Consider the following 25125-nt stretch of genomic DNA (forward strand, 5'->3'; position numbering starts at 1 on the left):
TCGGCGCGGCTGCGCCTAGGCGCGCTTCTTCTTGCCCTCAAAGCCGGGACGGCCCTTGCCCTTCTTGGCGGCGGCCTTGTCCTTTGCGCTCTTGCCCGACTTCTTGTCGCGGCGTGCCTGGAGACGGGCGGCAATGTTGTCGTTCCTCTTCTTGATGCTTGCCTGCTGGCTCGCCTCGAGCTCGCGCTTGCGCTCGGCCCACGCCTGGCCGGACTTGAGCTTGCGCTTCTCCTCGCGCTTGACCGCCTTCTTGAGCACGGTCGCCTCGTCGGCGACCTTGCCTCCGCGCGCGCGCTCCTCGGCCTTGGCCCAGAGCTCGCGCTGCTCGGCCTCCTTCCGCTTCTCCTCGGGGAGGGCGGCGAGCTTGGCATTGTGCTTCTCGAGGTGCGCGAGCGCCTGAGCCGCGTTCGACAGCTTCTTCAGCGGCGCCTTGCCCTTGGCCGCACTCGGGAGCGCGACGGCGGGAAGCGTAATGTCCTCGCCTGTCTCGCGCGGCAGCTGCGGGACAAGGAGCTGGTTCTTCGCCGGCTTCGCCGTCACCTCCTCGCGCGCCTTGCGCCGCTCCTCCTTCCGCTCCTTGCGCCGCTTGTCGCGCATCTCGCCACGCTTCTGCCGCCGCGCGGCCTCGAGTGCATCACGCGAATTCGGGTCAAAGTTGCGGTTCTTCTGGAACGACTCGAGCTTGGAGCGCATACGAGAGCGCAGGTCCGAGATCGACGCGGCGGGGGGAAGAGCGCTGTAAGCCGGGAGAGCTGGCGGGAGCTCAGCGACAACAGCCTCCTCGGTCTCGGTCTCAATGGCAGCGCCGGGCAGGTTGTCCGGGTCGAGCTGAGGTCAGCTTATTATCACGCAATGCCAAAACAGCTGAACACCGTTCAAGTGCTTCATCGGGCGAGCACGCACCTTCTCCTGCTTAACCTTGCGCTTGTGCTCCTTGATCTCTTCCCCGGTCTTCCTCTTCTTGTTCTTCATCCATCGCGAGTCGGCCTCCTCCTGCGTCGGCTGGACGTAATACTGCTGCGGGATGAGGGAGAGGAGCGTCGTGAAGGTGTCGTTGCGCGCGGCGAGGGCCGACACAAGGGCCGGATCCCGGGAGACACTCGGCGTCGGCGCAGTCTCGGTAGCGGTGGCTGCCATGGTTGATGATGTGTGTGTCGAGGAACCAAAGCAGAAGCAAACAAGGAAGGGGCAGCCTGGATGCGCCGGAGCAGTTGGTGGACCACGAGCTCGGTGCAGGTCTGAATATTTCTGCCCAGGCACGGCCGGACTCGTTGCGGAACCAAATTTGCCACTCGCGGTCTGAAGCTGTTCCTGCGGATGCGATCGTCACTGAAAACTTGGCTGGTGGGTTAGCCGCTGCCGCCGGCAGAGGGGTGCGAAGCAAATCTAACGCGGGGTAGGCTCATTAAGTCAGTGATAACGTAGCTCGCAACACACACAGAAGATACAGGGTGACTACAATCTGGTCCTAGATGCATAAAGATACTATGTCTAACATTTTACTGCTGGTCCTTGACACGCTGGACGGCGGGGTTGGCGTCCGAGGCGGCGTGCTGGGCGGCGAGGAGCTCGCGGCGGGTGAGCGAGGCCTTGTTGAGGACGTCGAGGGTCTGAACCGTGGTCTCCCAGTCAATGCAGGCGTCGGTGATCGAGACACCGTACTCGAGAGCGTCACGTCCCTTGTCCGACTTCTGGTTGCCCTCGCGGAGGTTGGACTCGATCATGATACCAGTGATCGAGAGCTCACCCTCGGCAATCTGCTTGGCGACGTCCTCGGCGACGAGGGGCTGGTTGCGATGGTTCTTGTTCGAGTTGCCGTGCGAGCAGTCGACCATGATCGACGCAAAGTCCTCGGGGTTCTTCTTCTTCATAACGCCGAGAGCGGCCTGGACATCCTCCTTCTTGAAGTTGGGACCCTTCGAGCCGCCGCGAAGGATAACGTGGCAGTCGCGGTTGCCCGAGGTCTTGACAATCGAGGCCATTCCCTGCGAGTTGATACCCATGAAGTTGTGGGGGTGCGCGGCAGACTGCATAGCGTCGATAGCGACGCCAACAGAGCCATCGGTTCCGTTCTTGAAACCGATGGGGAACGAAGCTCCAGAGGCGAGCTCACGGTGGAGCTGCGACTCGGTTGTTCGCGCACCGATGGCACCCCAGGTGATGAGGTCGGCAATGAACTGGGGGGAGATGGTGTCGAGGAGCTCGCATCCGACGGGCATTCCCATGGCGTTGATGTCGCAGAGGAGCTCACGGGCGATGCGGAGACCCTTGTTGATCTGGAACGAGTTGTCGATGTCGGGGTCGTTGATCAGACCCTTCCAGCCGACAGTGGTACGGGGCTTCTCAAAGTAGACACGCATGACAACCTCGAGGCCGCCCCAGCGGCCCTCCTGGACGCACTGGCGGAGCTTGGTAGCGTACTCCTTGGCCTGGTCGACATCGTGGATCGAGCAAGGGCCGACGACGACGAGAAGGCGGTCAAGAGGGTCGGTGCCGCGGACAATGGAGCGGACAGTCCTTCGCGCAGCCGAGATGGTCTTGGCAGCGGTAGCCGGGACGGGGAGGTCGTGACGGAGGAGGGCAGGGGGGATGAGAGGGTCGTACTGGTCGTCAGCAAAGCTCATGGCAATCGATCTCGACGGCGGCCGAAAAACCCGGGTAACTTTTCGAGCTGCTGCAATGTACTCACGCCGGTAACCTTGTCGTCGTCAAGGGGGCGCTGGCGGTCGGGAGACTGGGTAGAGACGGGCATTGTGCAGAGGTGTGTCCTGCTTTTGGTGGTGTAAGAGTGAAGTTGTGAAAGAGAAAGTGCTGTTAGCGAGGCCGAGAAATGAGAAAGGCGCCTGGTGGAGACTAGTTAACCCGAAACAATAAATCGACTCAAGTCCGCCGGCACAGTCCCACCCCGGGCCCAATAAGGTAGGGCCTATACCTCCGCATAACTACGCCGCACATGATTACTCTATCCCGCACGCTCAGTTATCTTCCCCAGTTACCCCGGTACTTCGGCTTATGCGTGACTATCGCCGCAACAGATCTACTCTGCGTACACGAGGGTGGGCACATGCATGTGTCCGCATGCCGACGAGATGTGCAGGACGTCGCCGATGTGCTGCAATGAATGCTCTCGTAAATTTTGGATCAGCCACTAGCCGAGATCGCGAGATTAGGGGAGGTCCCTGCACGGCGGTAGACGCCGGCTCACGAAGCCGGGTGAGTGACGCAGTGCATAACCAAGCAGTCTAGTAACCCAGCATCTCGTCTTCCGTGGGCTCGCTCACACCGTGCTCGGCGACGAGCTGTTCTACGACCGAGACAAACTCGTCTATAGCCTCGGCGTCAGTCTGGTGGTGGATGACGCAGCGGTTCGAGTCCAGCAAGATAGGGCTCGCCAGTGCCGCCAGGGCGTCGATGACGAGCTGGCTATCCAGACCACCGAAGAAGACCATGTTGGTGTCAACGGGAGCCAGTATCCGCAATCCATGACGCTGGAGACCGACTGCCAGACGCTGAGCGAGAATGTGTGTCCGCGCTAGTCTCGGGAAGTGGTTCGTGATAGCATAGTCCGCCATGCCGGCGAGAACACCAGACTGGCGCCAGCCTCCTCCAAAGGCTTTTCGGAACCAGCGAGCGCGGTCAACCAGAGCTTGTGGTCCAACGAGCACCCTGGACAGTCAGCTTCACCGAACGGAAAAAAGCTGGCACTCACGACCCGATGGGTGCGCCGATACCCTTGGACAGACAGATGCTTGCCGTGTCAAATGGCTCCAGAAGGTTGCTCATAACGGCCTGAATGTCTTCCTCCTTGGATGAGTCCAGGTGCTGCGCCTCGACCTCATCAGCCGCGACGTTCCATATCCTCGCTCCATCGAGGTGCATCGGAATGTTGTGCTTCCTCGCCGCCTCGCCAATCCTGACGACCTCTTCCTGAGGGTAGATCACCCCGTTCATGGTGTTCTCGAGGCAAATCAGGCGTGTGGGGGCAATGTGGTGGTCATTGCCGAGGTGCAGATTCTTCTCCACCTCCTTCGCCGTCAGAAACTTCCCCTTCGGAACGAGCGCATGTGTTGTAGCCTGGTTGAAGAGCGCAATACCTCCCGCTTCCCAGAGATGAATGTGGGCTCTGTGGTCGCAGATGATGCTATGCGGCGGACCCTGGAGGTGGGCACGGATGCCGAGCTGGTTCGTCATTGTTCCTGAGGAGCAGAACAGTGCGGCCTCCTTCCCCGTCAGCCGCGCCAGGCGTGTCTCCAACTCGATCGTCGTCGGGTCCTCGCCGTACACGTCGTCTCCGCGAGTCGCAAGGAAAGCTGACTCGATCTGAGCATCTGTCGGAATCGTGAAGGTATCACCTGATGGTCAGTCTGGTTTATCCGGTTGATAAGGTTGACGAACTTCGGAAGTCGCGAGATACTTGACAGAGTCGGTCAACGTTCACTGGCCCACCACGCTCGATCGTCACATCGGGAGTGGAGTGTTCGTACCGCCTTAGCAGCGATGCCGGCCGGCGGAGGAGAGCTCGCGGCCGGAGCGAAGGGCGAATGGCGGCCATGGCGGTAAGTCAAGTTGCAGGGTGTTGGTGGTCGACCTCCACCGACTTCTCGTCATCGACTTCGCGAAGGTACGGAAGCATCAGTGGGGTCTCCACACACTGGAAGACTGGTCACGAAGTCAGCATTGTACCCCCAGAATGCATTCACGCTGGCCTCCGACAACAAAACGTGTCATGCTTGGGGACGGGCAATAGAACAGCGACTGATCCCACGAACTCTCTTCAGAAGTCATACTCAAGGGTTAGCAGTAGCCGGACGATGGTGCAGCCAGCAGAAGATAAAGATGCAGAAGAGCAAATCGTGGCGGCCTCGGCCTCGTTTGTATACTGGCACGCGCGTTCGAGATGACAGGGCTGGATGGGACAGCCGTCTCTTTGGATCAGAAGCAATGGAGAGAGCAGACCGAAGCGCCGCATAATGTGAAGTGAGAGCAGGGAGATGACAAGTAGAGAACTCGCTGCCTGCGCTCACAGCACCCATGAACTCTGCATGTCCTGAGGAATCCATGTATGCATGAGCTAGTGGACTGCACGAGGCCACACGCCGTATGCATCGGCGACACGGTAATCGCCGACGGCTGCTTTTCGGGACTGCCACATCCGTCCAGGTGCGTCCCAGCTGGGCGGCGTTTCGTCGGTGAATGCCGCCCTGAATTCTGAGTCTGGCGGGCCAGCTTGGTATCGCTGAGTTGAAGCTCGAGGCGTACACTCAACCGTCAAGACCAATCCCCTCAAGTGAGTTTTGAGGCACCGCCATCGACGACGACACCGAGATCGAGACGACACGAGAACCGAGAGCACCGACACTATCGACCCCGACGACAAGTTGAACGAATGTTGGATCAGGAGGAACGGCGGTGCAGTGGAGGAATGACGTTGTGACGGGATATCGAAAGTTTTGGCACGGGGAGACTCTGTCTATTTAGGTCGATGTGTCGTGCTGGGTGTTGGAGCGACCGTCGGCATGGGGAGGGCAGGCTCGTGGACGTCGCAGACGTGCTCTGTCGGTGGTTCTGAAGGTTCTCGCTCGATTCTCGACGCTCGGTTCGGCATATGTCGATTGCACGCAAATTTCGACACACCACCGGAACCAAGTTGCTGACTTTGACAGAATGGCTCAGCGTGTCACCATCCGCAAGCGCACGCCCTACAACACCACCTCCAACCGCAGGAGGGTTGTGAAGACCCCCGGTGGCAAGCTCGTTGTCCACCACATCAAGAAGCTTGCTGTGAGTAGGACACAAGGTGTCGTGTGCCAGAGTCCAAGTTCTAACATGAACAGTCTGCCCCCAAGTGCGGTGACTGCGGTGAGGCTCTTGCCGGTATCCCCACTCTCCGCCCCCGCCAGTACGCCACTCTCTCCAAGCGTGAGAAGACCGTCAACCGCGCCTACGGTGGATCCGTCTGTGCCACTTGCGTCAAGGGCCGCATCACCCGCGCTTTCCTCATCGAGGAGGCTACCATCGTCAAGCGCGTCCTCAAGGCCAAGGCCGCCGCCTCTAAGAAGTAGATTGCGCTATAGCGCTTCGGATGGGCGATGGATTTGGCATCGGGCGATGTATTGATTCCCTTACGCAGCTAGCATTTCTCGAGCAACGGAGGACGATCGACGAGGGTCAGCGCAAGGGCGAAATGATTGCGATGAGCGGACTGACTACTCATAAACAGGTGACAGGGCGAGCGAGATCAAACGCATCGGATGGGAGCTCGAGGACTGCGGCACATGCGACGGTTACTGCGGACCTCGAGGATCGTGGAGGGGGGCGTACGTCGAGCGTCCAAGTGACAACCTCCGCTCGCTACCGACGATTGCCGTGAGCTCGCATCGCAGGCGATGTGTGTGCCGACGGACCTCTAGCCGCTCTAGCCATGTTGCTTGAGGTCGCGGTGGTTAGCTCGTTGCTCAGTTCCAGCAGGCCAGCAGAGCGAAGAGGTCTCACGGCTCTGGTCCCGTCACTGGCAATGTCCACTGCGAAGCGGGATGGTGGGTCTTGTGAGATTACACGCCGCAAGTGGGAGCCTGTGGCCTGGGTCCAGACGTCTGGGATCGAGATCTGTCCGACGTCCTCCTTAGGGCAGTCGAGTGCTCCAAGGCGTCACTAGTGGGGTGTGGTCGACGACTCTGTCCCAAGCTATTGCGAGCAAGGGCGAGGGGCACCCCGGCTCGCCGGTGCGTCGGAGGCCGGTTGACTCAGAGGGCCATGCGTCTATCCAGGGACAAGCACACACAACGAACTACGCGTTGTTTACATGTCCTGGGGCTACGGCATGCGGCCGGAGGAGCACGGGGGACGGTCCGGCGAGCGAACAAGACATCCTGCAAATAGCTTCAGGAGCGTCGCCGCTCTGTGCGTGCTGCGCAGTGCCGCTGACGTCGAGAGACCTAGCCAGCCGCCCCTCGCCCTCACCTCGATCAACAACCCTATCACCGCGCTGCGCGCTGTCTTCTCAGGTGACCGGTCTACTCAGCTCTGCAATCGCGACGCGTCTCTTTTCTTTCTTCTCAACTACAACATCTACTCACCCTCCTCCACTCACCATCTCTTCTAACTTGCGTCCTTCTCGAGCTCCCCGGCAGTCACCATGGACTTAGATCCCCCATTCCCCGCGAACGCGATTAAGGATCCGTTTGGCTACAGCGGAGACGAGAACTCTGACATGTACAGCCCCTATCGTCAACAGGCAGCAGCAGGTAGGCGCAGTTGGTGGTGCTGGCGGCGGTGTGACCCACAGACCCTCCACAGACACTCCGCAGATCACTGACGCCCTAGTCTGTTATCACCCGTGGGGTTACGACACTCCACGTCTGCCATCTCCACCTGTCTATGTCCCATTCACCTTCCCGTGGTCCTTACCCGTCTACCACCCTTTAACCGATTTCTCGAGCACCATAGCCCCAGATGAGGTCATGGTTACCGGACACAATCAAGAACACCAGCCCGCGACGATCCCATCCTATCCCGCGGCCCCGACCACCTTTGACAGCCCTCCTGATCAAGGTTACACACCCTCTTTACCTCAGCTGCTCAGCGATGCCAGCGATGACGGCGACAGCGAGTACGAGACCCCGATCCGTGCCCGTGCGAGAAGACCCACCAACGCCAGTCGCTTCTACTCATCCAGCTCATCAGGCGCGTCCGTTCCTGGCTCCGTGCTCAAGGCGAGCAGGCGCTGGCGGGATTCGAGGTGTCACCTGGTGATGCACATGCGATGTACGACCTGGAAAGCCTTGGCTTATCAGAGGCTGATCTCGTCGCTCCTCGCGGCTCTGCTCTTGGCTTAGAGGTGGGAGATGATGACCCGTTCATGGAGTTGAGCCAGAACGCGTCGCAGCAAGGTCCGGCTATGACGTTCTCGCGCGATGCTTCGTTCGATGCTGAAGGTGAAGACGAACTGGACACTCCGCCGCTCACTCCTGTCACCCCCGCCAGCCGTGAGTCTCGCAACAGAGACCTCTCCGAGAACGAGAGTGCTCCAGGCACCCCTACCAGCACGCGTTTGGTTCCGGGACCTGGCAGTGTCATCAGTGACGACGAGTACATCGCCGCCGCCAACGACGATGACGATGGAGAAGGTGAGGACGAGCTGGATGATATTCCCTCTTCTCCTGTCCCTGCGCCGCCCACACGCAAGCGCGCTTCGACGTCATCAACTGCGACCAAGAAGACGTTCAAAGACGGTCTGTGGGAGTACGTATTAATGTGCCGGCCAAAGTGACTAACTCGACCAGTGCCATCAACAATCCCGAGTTTGAGGATGACATCTACTGGGCAGAGGACGGGCTCAGTGGCGAGATCCCTGATAGGCGACAGGTAAGAAGTGTGTGGGAATTTCGCTCACAATAGTTCGAACGCAGTGCAGGTAGTGCCATTTACTGTCACCCCAAGCTCACCGCACAGCAATGAGGGCTATCACTGATGCTCGCAACGTTAGCGGCTTTGTGCGCCAACTTCACATGTACGTGCCGTGGCTTCGAGATTTTGCTGATTGTAGGTGGGGTTTCCACCGCTTCAAGCGTGGCGGTATCCAGTGAGAAGCCAGACCCTTCGCTCTATGCTGACACCCAGCTCTCTGTGCTTCACCCACCCTCTGTTCCGTCGCGACAAACCGGAACTGCGTCACAACATCAGCCGCAAGGGCGAGACGAAGTACAGGGCGCGGGTTTGTGTGCCTCCCTGCCTGCCTGCTGACTGCCACAGAGAACGAAGCGTAAGGTGAAGAAGGGCAAGAAGGGCAAGAAGGGCGCATCATCAGCCTCTGCGCAGGAGACACGCAAGTCAGCGCGCTCCTCAGCGCGACGCTCTCATAAAGAGGAACAGTCGTCCGATACGTCTAGTGATCCGGAGATCGAATCCGATGTAGGCAACCTGTGCAGGCAGCTCCCGCTGACGAAGAGCTCGAGGAGCTGCGTCCCCTCAAGCGTAGTCGTCGTGGTCAAGGCAGTTCGTCAGCTCAGCCTCCCGCATCCAGTGGCACCGGGTCCACTTCTGCTGGGAAGGCCGAGTCCTCTGGTCGATCCTCACGCAGTAAAATGAAGGCTGCTGGTAAGCATACTCAGTGTCCAGTGAGCTCACTATTTGCAGCTCGTGACGATGTGTCGCGCTCGTTATCGCCTGAGCCTGCCCAACCCTCCCTGTCAACTATCCGGCCCAGGGTTCAACGCAACCGCAGGGCATGAGTTTCAACAACAATTCACACTTTATCGCACAGGACTTGACCCCTTCACGTCGTCGCTATTGCGTAACCACCACCTTCAATCATGATTCGTCTATGTTTATAGATCCGACATCAATCAACACTCTCAATCCACTCCCCATTTCAACGCTCCATTTCCAATCCATCACTGCATTGCCCGCCGCCTTTCTCAGGTCTATCATCGGTGTTGTAGGCATCTAGGTCATTTGTTTGTACATTTTCACTGTACCTCGTTACGTCTCTCCCTATGCAAGTATGTGTGACACGACATGGTTATGTTATTACCTACTTATGATCTTTGTCTAGAGGAGTCGCTGGTATGTCGAGGGATCCTCTTTGAATGTTCCCAGCCAGACAGCATCTGACGGCGCGGGGGCGTCACCTCTCACTTCGACCAGTGTCCAAACCGGCCACGCTCTTCGTGATGTGCGCGTCTCCGAACGCCAACCCTGCGGAGCTGGCCGTGAGTGGGCGGCAACCAGCTCACCCTTCACGTCCTGGATCAGTCGAGATTCCGGCACAGCGTAGAAGCTGACGGTCACGTCCGACTTTGGCGCTACATCCGTGTCGCTGTCCGCCAACAGCAAGAAGCGCGTGTAGTTGTCTGCATGTCAGCCTTCACCCTCTACTCATAACTCACTGGGATCTCCCTGCGTCCCGTCCGCGAGGCGCTCGAGCCTGTTCTTGTCGTTCTCATATGCCGACTTGGAACAGATGGCTGCACCGCTCTTGTCGCCCTCCTCCATGATACTCGCGACGGCCGCAGCCGTGCTCGACCAGGGCTCCCGCTTGGCATTCGGGAGATGCTCGCTGAGCCACGATGCCGACTGGCCCAGGGCCTGCTCGTGTGATCGAACGTGCGTTATGTCGGCGAGGGTTGCACCCTTGAGTCCGACGAGCTGGTGTGAGATCTGGAGCGCAGTGTCGGCGACTGCTGATCTTGGTCTTGTGGAGCCGTTCGCCTGCTTCGCCTGGCCGAGCGTGCTCAGCAGTGCATCGACAGTCTCGATGACAGCGCTCTGCAGCGTGTTCTCGAGCGGTAGGACGCGGTACTCTGCCGAATCGTCGTAGACAGCTACATTGTCAGCGATGTTCGCAGGTTGTGATGGGCGGTGACTGACCTCGGATGTTCGGGCAAGGGACCAACTCGACGTTCTTGTCGGGCAACCGGGCGAGGAAAGCCTTGGCTGCCTGCTCGCCATATGTCCCCGCCGGGCCGAGGTAGGCCATGCGCTTGCTCATAGCTGTCGCGAGTGATCTGAACATGGAGCAGAGAAAAGTTCGGGCCGGGGTGGCCGGGCGATTATCGATCGCGAGTTCTCCGATCGAGTCGGCGTCTGGCCTTGAGCACGAGCTAACTTGGGCACTCTGGCTCCAAGGTCGGCTGAGCCTGTCGGCCCGGTTTATCTGAAACCAAGTGCACCCAGTCGTCACCAAAGGGCGAGTGCGGGGTCTCCGTGCGGCAAGTGCAGCCACGCGACAAACACACGAAAAGGGCGTGGTGAAAATGTGTGTGCCACCGATCTGCTCCCGTTTTCGCCGATGAAAACGCCGTCTCGAAACTGGCCACGCCCAGGCGCTCCCTTGCTACATTGAAGCTTAGGAGGCTGGCTTCGAGACTTCTCCACATCAAGCAGGTGAGTTACGCCGACAGACCCATCGTCGACAGCAGCAGCTGACAGAACAGTCAAAATGGGTAAGGTCCACGGATCTCTCGCGCGTGCCGGAAAGGTCAAGTCGCAGGTGAATATCGGTCTCGCAATAAGCGCTGGTTGTTTCTCTGGTTCGGTGGCAAAGGATGGAAGAAGTTTGGATCGGTGGGCGGACTTGGATCGAAGAGCCTTTCGACTAGAGGCAGCGGAGCGCGACGATGACAATGGAAGAGCCGACAATGGACGAGAAGGGAATGCTGGGCTGCGAGATTGGAAGGAAGCTGCGGGAATCAGAGAAACAACCAGACGCTAAAGAATGTCTTGTGCACCCGCTGACCCCTCCAGACTCCTAAGGTTGAGCCGCAGGAGAAGAAGAAGTCCCCCAAGGGCCGTGCTAGTGAGTAGGCGAGCGCGACGTACGAGCGACTGTTCCGACTTCGATGTTCGATTTAGCGATTGAGGGATGGGAGTTATTGGACGTCTGCGCAAAGGGTCCGCGCAACTTTTTGAGGGCTTGCGTGTCGATAGCAAGCTCGACGCTGCCTCGATTCTGCGATAGCGTCGACTCCTTCTCGCGAATCGATATCGAACGTTGACTCGCTCTGTGTCGCGCTACTCAGTTGCTCAAACAGGTGCTAACTTGCAACAGAGAAGCGCGCTCAGTACACCCGCCGCTTCGTCAACGTCACCCTCACTCCTGGTGGCAAGCGTTCCATGTGAGTATCCGTCCCAACCCTCTCTTCCCATCAGCCCCACCTTTTGTGATGATACACAAATCAAGCATAGTTCAATCAGAAGTCATAATGATCGACACAATTCCATCTAAGTCTTTCGCTCCTATCTGAAACCACGCCGACGTCTGGTTTCCCGTCTCTCTCCGTGCTTGAGGAGACAGGACCAGGCGCACACCACTGCTTCACATTTGTGAACTTGAGCTGACAGAAACAGGAACGCCCAGCCCGCTGGCAAGTCGGGTTAAGCGCCCAATCCACTTCGAATTTCGAATTGTAGACGGGTTTGCCGTAGACGGCTTGTACGCATTGATGGATCACTACATCTAAAAACCGGCAATCTCGCTGCATGGTGCTTCTCGTGCGTCATCTTCGGTCGCGGTCGGGTGCGCAAGTCTTCGATATCTTCTGTTGCGTTAGACTTCTACCTGTGGCCCATGCACCGAGATGTTAGCCGTTTCCGTTTTCCCAGCCACGTCTGCACTGATCGCTGAGAAGTCCATATCATCTAGTTCTAAGGCGTTCTACAAAGGGGGAAATAATCGCGTTCGTACTGCGTCTATCTATCTACTCCCGCTCAGCGCTGCGTCCAGGCTACGGCCACTGCTTGACGTGCGCCCGGAGGGATTCGACGGGTTTGGAGTGGCGGAGTTGTTTCTTTTCGTTCGTTAAGTCGTGAATATCATCAGTTGTCGTCCACTGCGAGCTCTCCGTCGCAGCGGTCTCGGTCGTGTCTGTCCTGTCCGAGTTGTCTCCCACGAGCTCTGCGTACGCTCTAGCATGAGGCTGGAACTTGTGGTCCCCTCCCTCGCTGCTGCTCGCAATGTCGTAGGGCAGCGGCTCGGGCTCGTCCGAGAAATGTTCCTCCTCGAGGACATTGATGTGCGCCGGTGTGACGGGGCGGAGGGGCGGTTTGCGATCGGCAGGGTTACCGTCAAAGCTAGAGTTGAGGGATGAGATGCGCACGCTGAGCGCGCGCAGGTCGTTGTGGATGTGCCGCGCCTTCTTCTTGAGGAACATCTCCTCCGCTGCTGTGAAGGGGGTGCCTGCGCGCCAGACCCAGCGCCAGACATTGCGCCACACGCCACAATCCCCTTACTTTCCCTTCCAACTCTCCACTGCAAAGCGGCCGCACACTGATGCAGACTCGAGACTGAGCTCAGGATACGGGGCCAGAACCTTACTTCACCTGCGACAATGCGATCCGGCCCGATGTGTTCGTACGTACTGGCCAGTCACGTCTAATGCGCTCGTCATGAGTCAGGATTAGCAGACGCCCGGCAACGCCCAGCGCACCGAGAGCTGTGATGGCCTGATCTAACCGTCTTCCTGCCCAGGTTTGCGGCAGTACCCCAGCCGGTCCTCAGCGCCGCACATCAGCTGCCGCATGAAGTCTATCGCCAGCGGCGACACCCGTGGTTCCCGCGGGAACACGAGGGAGGAGCGCCAGTCGAGAATCTTTTGTCGCGCAACATGCCGATTCTCCCCGCTGAAGGGCACGCTGCCGTAGATTGCCTCGTACACGATGACGCCGAGACCCCACCAGTCTGCGCCGAACCCGTACCCCGTGCCCATGATGACCTCTGGGGCCATGTAGCTATTCGTGCCGCAGATGGTGTACGCGAGTTGTCGGCGGCGGCGCTGGAAGCGGCGGTTCGCGTCGCTGATCGCCTGCGGCCCTATGCCGAGCTGCTGCCGACTTCGCCTCCGGTTCCCAAACGCGGCCCGGCCGACGGGATAGTCGAAGCGTTTCAGCATCTGCCGCCTCTGTGTTTCGTAGTAGCTGCTGTCGTGGGACCAGTGCAGGTCGGTCGCGAGGCCGAAGTCGGCAATGCGCAGGTGTCCCTCCTTGTTGAAGAGGAAGTTGTCTGGCTTCACGTCGCGGTGGATGTAGCCCAGGGCGTGGCACTGGTGCAGCGCGAGCACCATCTCGGCGGCATAGAACTTCACCATGGCCTCAGGTAACCGGCCGCGGTTGATGAGAAGTGACAGTAAATCGCCGCCGCCCATGAACTCAAGGACGAGGAAGAGATGGTCGTGGTCCTGGAACGTGTAGAAGAGGCGCGGGATCCAGGTACTTTCGTACGAGGAGGCGGCGGCGAGCACGTCTTTCTCGGCGCGGACGTGGCCCTCCTGGCCCATCTTGAGCAGGCTGGGGGTCAGCGCAACGAGCGGGGCGAGGCGAACCGCCTTCTTCTCTTCAAAGCGGCAGCATATACTCACTCAGACTTCCTCAGCTGTTTGATAGCAACGATACGATTCTTCGCCCTCTCCGTCGCGATCCGCACAACGCCGAAAGCGCCCTGCCCAATGACTCGTCCGAGCTGGAAACTCTTAATGTCGACATTATGATTCCTTTCCCGCCTCAGCCCGCCCTCCGCGCCTCCGACGCCGAGGGCCCAGACCCCATTCGTCAGCGACTCGTAGTACTGCTCCATGTGGAGGACGTAGGCTGCCGCGCGCTCCAGTGTCTCGAGCGACGGTCTCAACATTGGCCGCGGAGCCGCCGTCGTGGCCGTGTTGTCCGTGTACGAGACGCTGCCGCGCTCGATCGGCATCTGGTTCAGCACCCTTGGCCGGCGTTCTCCCGTGGCTGCGGTGGAGACGGATGCGGGCGAGTCGGGCGCCTCGTTCAGCGCATAGGCGCGCCCCGTGGGCGTTGTCGGCGTCACGGGTTTCGTGGGCATGGTAGGCGTCGTCGGGCTCGTGGGGGGGATGGGACTGTGCGGCCTCATCGGGGCCAGGTCGACGCGCAAGCCGAGCATCTGCTGCGCCTGAAGTTGCTGCATGTTCGCGCCCGGTGTCGGACTCAGCGGACTCATCGGGCTCATAGCACCTTTCGGTCCCGGCCCGACACGCGAGCTCAGCGGCGGCAGGGCCGGGAGACTCTGCCTCGGTCGCCGGCCAACGCTGTATCCGTGCACGGGACACGGGCCTGCTCCTCCTCCCTCTTTCGCAGCTGCGCCCAGCGCGTCGCGCGCCGCATATCCCCCTGTTCCCGGGACGAAGCCGCCGCCGGCGCCGAAGGAGCGCAGATCCGTCTTCGTCGGCGTCACTGGGGCTGACACTGTGCCAGAAGGCAATGGGGCAGAGGACGGTGGAGGCGTGAGGAGGTGGCTCGAGTCGACCTGTGGCCGGATCTTGGTCGTCTCGGCGATACGGAGCATGGAGTCGTCTGCTGTCAGCGCGTGAAGGCCGGGCGTCCACCAGGCAGAGGTGGGCGGGGCGGAGTTGCGGTTACTCTGCGGAGAGCTCTGCGAGATCGGTCGAGGTCTGCTGTGAGGTGCCAACGAGTGAGAGCGGACACGAACATAGGGCGAGCCGGGCTCTAGCCGCTTCACACTCTCGAGGGCACTCGTGAAGGCTGTCGGCGATACACGACCAGCCGGCTCGGACTGTCCTCGCCCTCCTGCTCCTGCTCCTGCTTGGGAATCGCCCTCCTCGCGGCTACGGCTTCGCACACTCCGTCGCTCCCCTGCGCTTAAGCTCAGTTGCTGCGCTGTACTCACTCAGTTTGGCCGGCATGACGAAGCCGAGCAGCCATCGCGTGATACTCTGCGGCCGGTCGTCCATCGTCGACGCTAGGTCTGCAGTTCTTGTTTGACCTTCGACTTGTTCAAGCTAGATGCGTTGGTGTGATCGTACAGGTGTCGTACAAGTGTCGGGCTGGGGACAGTGGTTCGTCGGGGTATCGTAAGTGGGTCGGGTATGTGAGACTGGAGGACTACGGTATCAGCGGCGATCTGATCATCACTGATCTCCTTGCACTCACAGGCCGACAATGGGGGAGTAAGGAGGATCGACGTCGTCCCGTATCCGTCGTGCGTCTTCCGGGGTCTTGCCGTTGTTCGCGGGGCTGTCGGGACGTTCTGAAGGTGGACGGGCAGAATGGGGTATTCAGCAAATTGACTCTGCGTTTGCTCTCAAACGCAAAGCGAAAGCGCACGATGCGCACAACACTGAGTGAACGGTTATCCACATGCATCGTCGCGACGAGCGAGCGGCGAGCACCAAGACCGCGAACCGGCCGGGTGGAGGCTCGTGCGTGCACTGACACTCCACACTGTGGTGGACACAGTGGACACGGCCGGTGGAGGGCTGCTGTGAAGGGGGTGCCTGCGCGCCAGACCCAGCGCCAGACATTGCGCCACACGCCACAATCCCCTTACTTTCCCTTCCAACTCTCCACTGCAAAGCGGCCGCACACTGATGCAGACTCGAGACTGAGCTCAGGATACGGGGCCAGAACCTTACTTCACCTGCGACAATGCGATCCGGCCCGATGTGTTCGTACGTACTGGCCAGTCACGTCTAATGCGCTCGTCATGAGTCAGGATTAGCAGACGCCCGGCAACGCCCAGCGCACCGAGAGCTGTGATGGCCTGATCTAACCGTCTTCCTGCCCTTCATTGACTCTTGCAACCCTTGCGTCCACGAGCGGCCTCATGTCTGTCCACACGACCACAAGAGCGGCCAACTGCCGCCGCCCACAGGCATCGCCGCCCACATCAACCCCGCCCAAGCCCACCTTCAGCCCCGCTTCAGCCAGCCAGCCCGGCCTGAAAGCAGTCCTGAAAGCTTGAGCCACGGTCGCGTTTCATGCACGCGATCATGGCTCACATCCCCTTCACTCCATCTCCCATCCCCCTATCTCCCTGCGTTGTCCAGGTATGTCCACATACATACAATTATCCATCGGCAAGCAACAGCAAGCAGATTCTAGGGATTGTTTCAAGATATCGAGGAGATCACAGGTTACAGCTCTATACGGTTTTACGTGTTTCTATCTTTCCTCCTTCGCCGTGACAACAACGAGGCGAGGATGATGCCCGAAACACCGGGACCCATAACGGTGGGCTGGGGCGCTCTCTGGGCTGGTTTGTTGGCTGGATACTGGCGCTGGCACTCGCGTGACAAAGATTACCAGTGCGTCGTGTTTCATGTTTGTGTGGTTGGTTGGATCGGGCGAAGTCGGTGTGTCCGAGCTCAAGCATCTATTTGGCTCCGCGCCCACTCATGCACTCGCCTTCGGCTCGTGCAGTGGGTTACATGCGGAGCAAGTCCCGGGCCGTCTTGACCTTGGCACTCGAGTTCTTGCCCGAGACAACCTTGTAGTTCTCGAGCGTCGTGACGGGCCCTCCGTCGAGCGTGAAGCCCTTCACGCCGTCCTCCTTCACGACCGCGCCCATTAGTGGCGTGGAACCGGTCGAGAACGGCCTCGTCTCAGGCGAAGAGAAGGCGAGCAGGAGGTTGGCCGCCTCCTCAGTGCCGATCTCGCGTTTGGGCGGGGGCATGGAGAGGTCCGGTGGGGAGCGGCGCTTCTCGTCCTTTGAGGAGTCGAGGGAGAGACCGCCGAAAAGCGGCGTGCTCTGGACCGGAGCCATGAAGGGGGAAGGCTCTGGGGGACCAGTGACCGAAGACGCGGTGCTGGCGTTCGATCCACCATGGTATGTCAGGAAGGGCGAGGTGGGAGACGGGGTGGGGAAGGGAAGGTAGATGTTCGGACTCGGCGCTGCCCGTCGGGGCACAGCCGAGGAGGACTGCGAAGAGTTCGAGAGGAGCGAGGCGATCGTCGGCGGATGAGGGGAGGCAGTGCGGCCGGAGGAAGACTCGGAGACGCGCGAGGCCAGCGTCAGAGGCGGAGGCAGGTCGGACTCGGGCTCAGTCTCGTTCGGGTCGGGCTGGAGCGAGCTGCGGCGCGAGGGCGGGGTGACGGAGGGGGAAGGCGGTGATCGCTTCTGCGGCATGGCGTAGGCGCGATACCGCTCGCGTTCCCTCTCCCTCTCCCGCTCTCGCTCACGCTCCCGCCAAGCCGACTCGCGGTGGTCACGCGCCGACCCCGAGTCCGACTCCATCTCGACGTCTCCGTCACGAGACCCCCTCGACTCGCGGTCGACCGACCTCGTGCTAGCCATAGAGTGGCTCGCCGAGTGGCTAGTAGTGCGAGAGCGCATGGCGCGCTCGAGTTCCGCGACCTGAGCCTTGAGTTCGCGCATGTGCACGACGGTGCGCTCAAGAACTTCAAGCTTGAACTCTCCACCCTTGCCTCCGGGCCCATCGCCTCCGAGGCCAGGCACCATCTCTCGCAGTTCACCAAGGGCAAAGTTGATCTTTTCACGCCTCCTTCGCTCGATCAGGCTGTGGTTTGCCTTGCGCAGCGCCTCGCGCGACATTGGTCGGCCATTCGGGCCGGTTGTGACTTTACCAGCAGGCGTCTTGGTCGCTGAGGGCGGGGGTGGGCGCTTCGACTTGGAAGAGGCGGCACCACGAGAGCGCGGGTTGTACTCCGAGTCCTCGTCTGACTCGGGCGAGCGAGAGGAGCGCGCAGGCTCCTCACCCTCATACTTTCGCTTCGTTGGGATGGGAGGAGGGGGCATGCTGCGGTCGTACTCGTAGTAGCGGTAATCTCGGTGGTCTCGTAGGTCGCGGTGGTCGCGTTCGGGCTCGGGGCTGGGCGGATACGAGACACGGAGCGGGAGGGGTTTCAGCGAGTACTGCGACAGAGAACTTGTCGTCCACACGGGGGCGGTGGCTACTTGTGACATCTTATGGAAACTTATGCACGCTTATGCAGGTATGCGTGGTGGTGTATGCACGTATGCTCGTGTGAGGGGCAGGCAGCTGGAGAGAGGGTAGGGAGGCAAGGTCGGAAGACAGAGAAACCTCCACCGGGGAGTGGCCGGTCGAAGGGCGAACGTGCGTGAGACTTGCACGCGTGCGTGAATGTCACCACGCACGGGGGTTCAATTCGGTCGTGTGCCGCTTCTGGCTGGTCCGGGTCTTCTCTGGCAGACGAGCGGCAGGTCAGGTCGCGGGTCTGCGTGCGGGTGTCGCGGGACTACGGAGCAAAGTTGCAGCAACGTTGGCAGGGTTAAGCAGGAGGACGTTGTTCTTGGCGTTGTTGGCGGCGCAGGCGGTGGCGGGTTGATGGAATATCGAGGTGTTCTCGGTGGAAATGAAAGAGAAAAAGGAGAATGGTTGCAGTTGTGATGGGTCCAGAATAAACAAGAGCGGACACAAGGCAGAACTGCTTATTGCTGTTGGGACATGGTTATGCGAGGAAGGCGAGGAGGGGGGAGTGTCTGTCTGTCGGGGCTACGTGCGCTGAGGTGTGTCCGGGGATGGCTATCTCTGGAGGCAGAGGAGGTGTCGCAATCGCTGTGAGTGGTCCTGTCACCTCGGAAGGACGCTAAGCGAGTAGTGCGCCGGACCGTTGGCCGCAGAAAGAAGTGGGTGACACTCGTGTGACCCGTGCGACCACGGCGGGGACCACTCGGGTCCGCAACAATCGAGGGGGGATCGAGGGGATCGTGTGGTGCAGCAGTTGTGCGGTACTTGCGGTGATGGGCGGCGTTGTGGACCCTGAGTTCGTCTGGATGAGCTGCGATTGCGACTGAGCGAAGGGAATGCACGTTCATTCCCCTGCCCGTTTTAGCACACACCACACGCTGCGGAGTCTCCATCCCCGCCGCCCCCCGCTGGGCCCGCTTGCCCTATCCCGCTGGCCCCCGTATCACAACACGCTTCTTATCAAGACAACGTCGCCCCTCTTCCCACCACCACCGGCACCCCGTCGCCGCTTTAGTTTCAGAGTAACCGAGGTCTTTTTCGGAGGTGAACCTCCATACATCAGACGACGAGCTAAAAGTAGCGCCGTAGCACCGCTGCTCGTTTGCGCGCCGCCGCCGATGAACCAAGGTGGAGCCAAGCTTGCAGGGGATGGAATGGGATCCGCGCGATTCGCGGTGTGACACACGTGCGCAGTCGGTTCTGGCCCAGGGAGCAGCACAAGGCACTACGGCACGGCATCCACGGCAGACACTACGGTTCCGGGTTCCAGCCTTGGTTCCTTGGCTCGTCCTTGGCTGTCAAGCGACCAGAGAACCGGTCGAACCAGGCAGCGTATCGAGGGCGTGAGTGGTCGCACGAGGTCCAAGGCAGCAACGTTTCGGCAACATCGCCTGCAGCATGCAGCAATCCTGTGCAGACAGTGCATACCCTATGCTCTCGGTGTTCGGACCGTGGGCCCGTCCCCGCTGTCTGCTCGGTCATGACTCCGGGAGTGGGCGAGAGAGGCAAGTTGATCCGTTCCTCCGTACCTTAGCGTCAAATCGTTCGGCTGTTCGGATGATCTTTTGCCTGGACCCTGCATACGGTAGTCAAGGACGGACACTGGCCGCTGTGGTCGTGTGCACACGACTCGATCTCAATTCTGGCCGCATCAGCCGCACCCGCATGAGCGCACGACCATTTGCCGCCACCACTGCTGCGCATCGCGTGACTCGCTTGGCCACTCATGCACTACTGCTACGCAGCGATCGCCGCAAATAAATGCGTCAATTCGTTCGCCGCCCCTTAATACCGCACCCCCCCTGCCAGATCGCTCACTCCACATCTTGCCGCATGTATATATCTCGCATCTCCATAATCTCTCGCACTGTCTGGACACTGAGCGATATTTCTCCTATCGCAGAGTCTTCCATGCGTTGATTTGCTTTTTCGCGCAATCACCGCACAGCGCGGCGAATGCGATCATGCCAGTCCTCGGCACGAATCAACGACCGTCCGATCGGGAACAGCTACTAATCGAAAAAAGTCAATGAATGCAACCAAGTGCTTAATAACTCTCGGCGCCGAGTGGGTCCCAACTCACCTACATTGCTCACCCGCGTCGGAGTGAACACTGAGTGGAACGCGGAGTTGCGTCATGTCTACACAAAGTCGTCGGCAACTGGGCCGCAGCAAAGGCTCGCAAAAGTCTCCGATCACCCCCACCTGACTATATTCGTCTACATCCAGCCCTTGGCTCGTACATCCACCCATCCCCTATCCCCGGCCACCCCGGCCGGCCGTCTACGTGCCGAAACACAGCAGCAGCACATGGCGCACACAGCGAGTGCGGCGTGCGGCGGGTTTGCGCGGATGTCCGAGTTCAGTCTACTGCTAAAAGGCGAAACTCTAGCCCTCCTGACCGCCTGACCGCCTGACCGCCTGACCTCCCGCTGCCATTCAAGGCGGACGTGCAGACGATGCATGTGCGTAATCCATGCGTGTTCCAGTGAGCGCTGGGGCATGTGATTCGTTTTCCAGCAAGGGAAGGTGGAGTTGTCTCCGAGGTCTTCAGAACGTTCAGAAGGTACACGAAGGGCACGAAGGGGCACGAAGGGCTCAGGAGATCGGGAAGGAGGGTGGTGGAAGCTCTGCCTGAACTATTGAACTAGTCGCAAGGCTCCTTAGATCCTCAGGCTCAAAGTTTGGAGGCAGCACGAAAGGAACCTCCCACTCCCACTCCCACTCCCACGAAAGCTCGGAGGGAACGGACAGCTCGGAGGCAAGGTGGTAAGCAGGGCAGGAAGCACGGGGGACGACAGCGGACGAGCACTCAAGCGTATCATGTGGCGTCCTCGCGGCGTTATTGCTGAATGCAGACGTGGATAGAGTTTACAGTTCCCGCGGATTTCCCTAACGGCGTGAGGCGTGCGGCGTGCTGACTGGACCTGACCTGACCACTTCGGTGCATGAGCGCCGCGCCTGGGTGCAACGCAACCGCTGACCGAAATTTACATTTGCTGCGCAGGTATGATCAGAGCTTAGCAGAGCTAAAAGCTCTAGAGCGAGCGGAGTATAGAACAGCTCGCTTGATCGCTTGAGCATGTCCGAGTCGAGTAAACACACACATGGTCCCACGACCCAATCGCGTGAGGCGGTCAGAAACTCGTGCGATAAAGACGGTCTGACGAGACTGGCCTGGTCGGTCTTGCGAGTGTTACGAGAGAGCACAACAAGCGACCGAACCGGAAGGGGGAAGGGCTGCGTCTGCGTGGTCACGGACCGACGGACCGAAGAGTCGTATCGATGCAACCCAGAGGGAATGATGTTCCGCACTCCGCTCAGTCCGCTCACCTCATCAGGTGGCTCGGTGACCAGAACGGAATAGACGGTATGGAAGAGTCATGTCTCGTCATCTCTCACACGCGTACTCTTCGCATGATCCGATCCCAGTCTTGTTCGGGCGACATCCTGACGGGTGACGAAGTGAGGACCTCTGCGGTGCCGCGGCGTCTTCGAGATCTCAGCGGCCTCCTGAGTGGCCCGGACATGTTTGCTCATGTTGCTCATGTTGCTATTCTGGACACTCCTCTGCTAGCTCTGCTCGTGGATAGGTCCAATCGACGTCCATCTGCCAGCCACGAGGGCGAACGGCACTCCATTCAGCCCGCGGTCAGCACATGCAACACGCCTCTACACTGCCGCCACAGTCCTCCTGCTTGTCACATTGTCATGTTGCCTTAGCTGGAGTGTTGTCGGCCGACCGAGACACCGACCATCAGCGCCTGCCCGGGTGTCTGCCCGAGATCGCCGACGACAGCCGCGACGCCGCGGTGTGCGGAGATGGTATCGGAAGCAACATTTGGCGTACCCGAGGTTGCATTGCCGCGGCACACGAGCTGCGAAGGCGGGCGAAGGCGCGCGACAGGCTGTTGAACGCGTCAACTCGCAGTCCGGCAGGGCGTCAGTGGCGCCAACAAGAGGCTCAAGAGGCTCAAGAGGCGCCAGAGGGCGGCCAGTGGCGAACCGTAGGTGCTGTTCAGATGAAGCTGAGCTGGCACATTGGATCATCCGACACTAAGAGACGCAATCAACAAGCATAGCCCAACACGCCTCTCCCAGAGGAATGAACGGACTGCTAAACGTGTGAAATGGGAGGCGGGCGAGCGTCCCGAGCGTCCAGCGAGAGAAGAGTCTGTGGCTGAACTGCGCGACTATGCGCGACTATAGCAATTATGCTGCGCCACACTTAGACATCAAACGATGGTTTCTCCGAGCCCAACGCGACGCCAAGCGACACGCCTGATTCACCAAGCGGAGATCAGCCCGCGTGGGAGCTCACGAGACGCACACGACGCGATAGCATAGTGACCAGCGGCTGACTGGGCGAACGCCGACGGCCAACGCCGAGGCGCCGCAACTTGAGAGCCGTGATAGAGCTTGCGAACCGGACGAGCTGACGAAGCGCTGTACCAGTCCCAGTGGCGAGCATACACCGCCGAGGTAGTCACGACCTTCTGTGCGTCTCGGCGCCAGCGGCTGACACAAAACGCGCGAAGCACGCGAACGCCGACGGACAACCCCGAGGATCCGAGGCGCCGCGACTTGTGAGCCGTGATAGAGCTTGCGGATCTGACAAGCTGACGAAGCGCTGTACTAGTCCCAGTGGCGCATACACCGCCGAGGTACACACCCCGCCGTCTTAGTAGTGGTGGCGCTTAGCGGTACAGCGGTGCTACGCAGCGGTGCTTCGCGGATTCTTGCGGCGCCTCATGTGCTGTGTCAATCCACTATCTCGGGCTACTCGCGCCTCTCGCGCCTTTCGGGCTTGTCACAATTCACTCCTCGCTGCGGCTGCTCGCTGTGGCTCGGCGGACGACCCACTTGATCTCGTGGGGACGTGTAAGTGTTTGGTTACGCTATCATCTGCCGAGCGCCGACCGCCGAGGGCAGAATGTGTACCGAGGCTCGTGGAGGCGCGCTAGATGGTCGCAGAACACGCCAGAGCGCGGTTAGACGGAGTATATATTCCAGCGTTGCTCGCAGATCGATCGCCCCCCCCCCCCCCCCCCCCCTGGGGTGCACTGTTGTGAGCTCAGAACGATCGGACTCCCACGCTCGCCATCACCGGACGGGTGCGTTGGCCGGGTGAGTGTGACACCTGATGCATTGTACAACGTGTTGTGTGATGAACCTGAGACTGCCTCTCATCCTCTATGAGCGACGATGCAGCAACGCCTCATCGATGCTGATACGGTTGATACCCATACCCTTGCTGCTGATAAGTCTGAGGCTGCGGGTACTGCTGAGCATGCTGGGCCTGGGGCGCAAACCGCCCACTCGGCGAGTTGACGCGGGGCGCGTTCTGCGCGGCACCCATACCCCCCGCCCGCGCCTCGACGAGCATCTGCGCAAGCACCTTGCCCTTCATGTCCTCGAGGATCGGGGCGATGATACCGGGCAACTTGGCGTGGATCCAGTCCTCGATGTCCTTCAGAATCGCCGTCTTCCAGCCCGCCATCTTGGCGTCAAACTCGGCGCCCATGGCCGCCGGTGCGGCTGGCTTTGCGTTCGGTGCTTGCGCGTTAGAGGGCGTCATCTTCAGCGTCGCGACCTCTGTGCGCAGGGCGGAGACCTCGGACGTGACGGCGGACAGCTGTGCGCGCATTGCGTCCATTTGCGCCTTGAGCAGGGCGATCTCCGAGTTTGGAGCCGAGTTCGCTGGGGTGTTCGCTGGTGCTGGCGCGGTGGCAGGTGCTGGTTTAGCGGCCGGGGCGACAGGGGCAGGGGCAGGTGTGCCCTCGAGCGAATGGCCGGCCGACTCGCCAGGCGGCAGAGCTGCCCTCCGTGCCGCAGCGAGTTCATATCGGCCAACCGCCTGGTTCAGATCATACCGCTGCTCATCGATGTCACCCTGCAACCGCTCGTATCGCTCGTCGAGGGCGGATTCGACAGCCTCTACGCGCTGCAGAACCTCGCTCAGAAGCGCGCGGAGCTTGATCTGCGGTCGGGCACCGGCGGCTGGCTCTCCCTTCACGTCTTCCGCTTTCGGCTCTGCCTTCGTCTCGGTCGCTTGAGTGGGGGCCGGGGCGGAGATTGCGACCTGCGGTGGCGGAGCTGGCGACGCCTGAACGGAAGAAGCGGCAGACGGCGGCACGGCCGGCGCAGTGAGTGTCGTGGGAATGGACGCCTTCACGATGTCCTTCACTTGGTCGAGCGTTGGTGCATTCAGGCGGATTAGGGCCTTGATGTGCTCGTCCGACAGACCGGCGGGCGCATTCTTCTTGACCACGGTGCGGACCTGTTCCTCGTTCAGTCCTGTAGCAGACGCCTGCACAATCTCTCTCACGCGGTCCTCGCTCGGTGTAATCTTGGCGACGATAGCGCGGACCTGCACCTCGTTAAGACCTGTATTGGACGCCTTGGCAATCTCCCGTACACGCTCCTCCGTCACGCCTTCTTTCCGCACGAGTGCCCGGATCTCGTCCTCCTTCAGTGTTGGCGTCACGGGCGAGGTTGTCGTCGGCGTCGACGCTTTCACGAACGCCTTGATCTCCTCCTCTGTCAGGCCCGGCGCTGGCTGCTGAGCCCGCTGCTCGAGCCGAGAGACGCGCGACTTGAGCTCGTCCACGTGCAGGCCCGATACATCGCCGGACGAGACGCCGGGAACGGCGAGAGCCTGCTGCAGCAGTGACACGAATGAGTCCTGCAGCGACTCGCACTCCGTCTTCAGCGCTGATTCAGCTGCGGACAGCGCGCCCTCCGCTTCCGCCAGCGTCACCGCGTCCGGCTGGAACTCCTTTATCCGCTGCAGAGCGCGGGAGGCCTGCTCCACCTTCGCCTTGGCCATGATCGTGCGCGAGAGGTACCTGCTGTCAGCTACCGGTGTGCCGAATCCCTAGCTGCTCTCCAACATGCCTCCCTTCGATGCACCACGATGGTGCGC

General features: G+C 60.4%; 10 protein-coding genes across 10 annotated transcripts; 3 read left to right on the forward strand and 7 right to left on the reverse strand.

The window, feature by feature from the left end:
* Nucleotides 1-15: 15 nt before the first annotated feature.
* On the reverse strand, nucleotides 16-1137 carry A1Q1_05251 (establishment of cell polarity protein; the record flags this gene model as incomplete). The annotated part of the gene is made up of 2 exons (XM_014328726.1): nucleotides 16-828; nucleotides 904-1137. 2 exons carry the CDS (start codon nucleotides 1135-1137, stop codon nucleotides 16-18), a joined length of 1047 nt encoding a protein of 348 aa, XP_014184201.1.
* A 362-nt stretch (nucleotides 1138-1499) lies between these two features.
* On the reverse strand, nucleotides 1500-2752 carry A1Q1_05252 (3-deoxy-7-phosphoheptulonate synthase; the record flags this gene model as incomplete). The annotated part of the gene is made up of 2 exons (XM_014328727.1): nucleotides 1500-2603; nucleotides 2690-2752. The coding sequence occupies 2 exons, from the start codon at nucleotides 2750-2752 to the stop codon at nucleotides 1500-1502; spliced, it is 1167 nt and encodes a 388-aa protein (XP_014184202.1).
* Nucleotides 2753-3242: 490 nt separating this feature from the next.
* A1Q1_05253 (threonine aldolase) lies at nucleotides 3243-4552 on the reverse strand (the record flags this gene model as incomplete). Its single annotated transcript, XM_014328728.1, has 3 exons — nucleotides 3243-3666; nucleotides 3710-4328; nucleotides 4396-4552. The coding sequence occupies 3 exons, from the start codon at nucleotides 4550-4552 to the stop codon at nucleotides 3243-3245; spliced, it is 1200 nt and encodes a 399-aa protein (XP_014184203.1).
* A 1112-nt stretch (nucleotides 4553-5664) lies between these two features.
* Nucleotides 5665-6062, forward strand: A1Q1_05254 (60s ribosomal protein l34-b; the record flags this gene model as incomplete). Its single annotated transcript, XM_014328729.1, has 2 exons — nucleotides 5665-5781; nucleotides 5835-6062. 2 exons carry the CDS (start codon nucleotides 5665-5667, stop codon nucleotides 6060-6062), a joined length of 345 nt encoding a protein of 114 aa, XP_014184204.1.
* A 1073-nt stretch (nucleotides 6063-7135) lies between these two features.
* On the forward strand, nucleotides 7136-9230 carry A1Q1_05255 (uncharacterized protein; the record flags this gene model as incomplete). Its single annotated transcript, XM_014328730.1, has 7 exons — nucleotides 7136-7244; nucleotides 7297-7609; nucleotides 7684-8241; nucleotides 8283-8364; nucleotides 8761-8870; nucleotides 8915-9096; nucleotides 9136-9230. 7 exons carry the CDS (start codon nucleotides 7136-7138, stop codon nucleotides 9228-9230), a joined length of 1449 nt encoding a protein of 482 aa, XP_014184205.1.
* Nucleotides 9231-9549: 319 nt separating this feature from the next.
* On the reverse strand, nucleotides 9550-10513 carry A1Q1_05256 (uncharacterized protein; the record flags this gene model as incomplete). Its single annotated transcript, XM_014328731.1, has 3 exons — nucleotides 9550-9803; nucleotides 9888-10322; nucleotides 10369-10513. The coding sequence occupies 3 exons, from the start codon at nucleotides 10511-10513 to the stop codon at nucleotides 9550-9552; spliced, it is 834 nt and encodes a 277-aa protein (XP_014184206.1).
* Nucleotides 10514-10939: 426 nt separating this feature from the next.
* On the forward strand, nucleotides 10940-11878 carry A1Q1_05257 (uncharacterized protein; the record flags this gene model as incomplete). Its single annotated transcript, XM_014328732.1, has 4 exons — nucleotides 10940-10990; nucleotides 11245-11296; nucleotides 11549-11615; nucleotides 11848-11878. The coding sequence occupies 4 exons, from the start codon at nucleotides 10940-10942 to the stop codon at nucleotides 11876-11878; spliced, it is 201 nt and encodes a 66-aa protein (XP_014184207.1).
* Nucleotides 11879-12224: 346 nt separating this feature from the next.
* On the reverse strand, nucleotides 12225-15174 carry A1Q1_05258 (uncharacterized protein; the record flags this gene model as incomplete). The annotated part of the gene is made up of 6 exons (XM_014328733.1): nucleotides 12225-12676; nucleotides 12730-12809; nucleotides 12859-12871; nucleotides 12953-13782; nucleotides 13854-15083; nucleotides 15140-15174. 6 exons carry the CDS (start codon nucleotides 15172-15174, stop codon nucleotides 12225-12227), a joined length of 2640 nt encoding a protein of 879 aa, XP_014184208.1.
* Nucleotides 15175-16675: 1501 nt separating this feature from the next.
* On the reverse strand, nucleotides 16676-18175 carry A1Q1_05259 (uncharacterized protein; the record flags this gene model as incomplete). Its single annotated transcript, XM_014328734.1, has 1 exon — nucleotides 16676-18175. One exon carries the CDS (start codon nucleotides 18173-18175, stop codon nucleotides 16676-16678), a length of 1500 nt encoding a protein of 499 aa, XP_014184209.1.
* A 5243-nt stretch (nucleotides 18176-23418) lies between these two features.
* A1Q1_05260 (uncharacterized protein) lies at nucleotides 23419-25029 on the reverse strand (the record flags this gene model as incomplete). The annotated part of the gene is made up of 1 exon (XM_014328735.1): nucleotides 23419-25029. One exon carries the CDS (start codon nucleotides 25027-25029, stop codon nucleotides 23419-23421), a length of 1611 nt encoding a protein of 536 aa, XP_014184210.1.
* Nucleotides 25030-25125: the final 96 nt, after the last annotated feature.

This window comes from Trichosporon asahii (assembly GCF_000293215.1).
Source record: "Trichosporon asahii var. asahii CBS 2479 unplaced genomic scaffold scaffold00002, whole genome shotgun sequence".
Classification (NCBI taxonomy): Eukaryota; Fungi; Basidiomycota; class Tremellomycetes; order Trichosporonales; family Trichosporonaceae; genus Trichosporon; species Trichosporon asahii.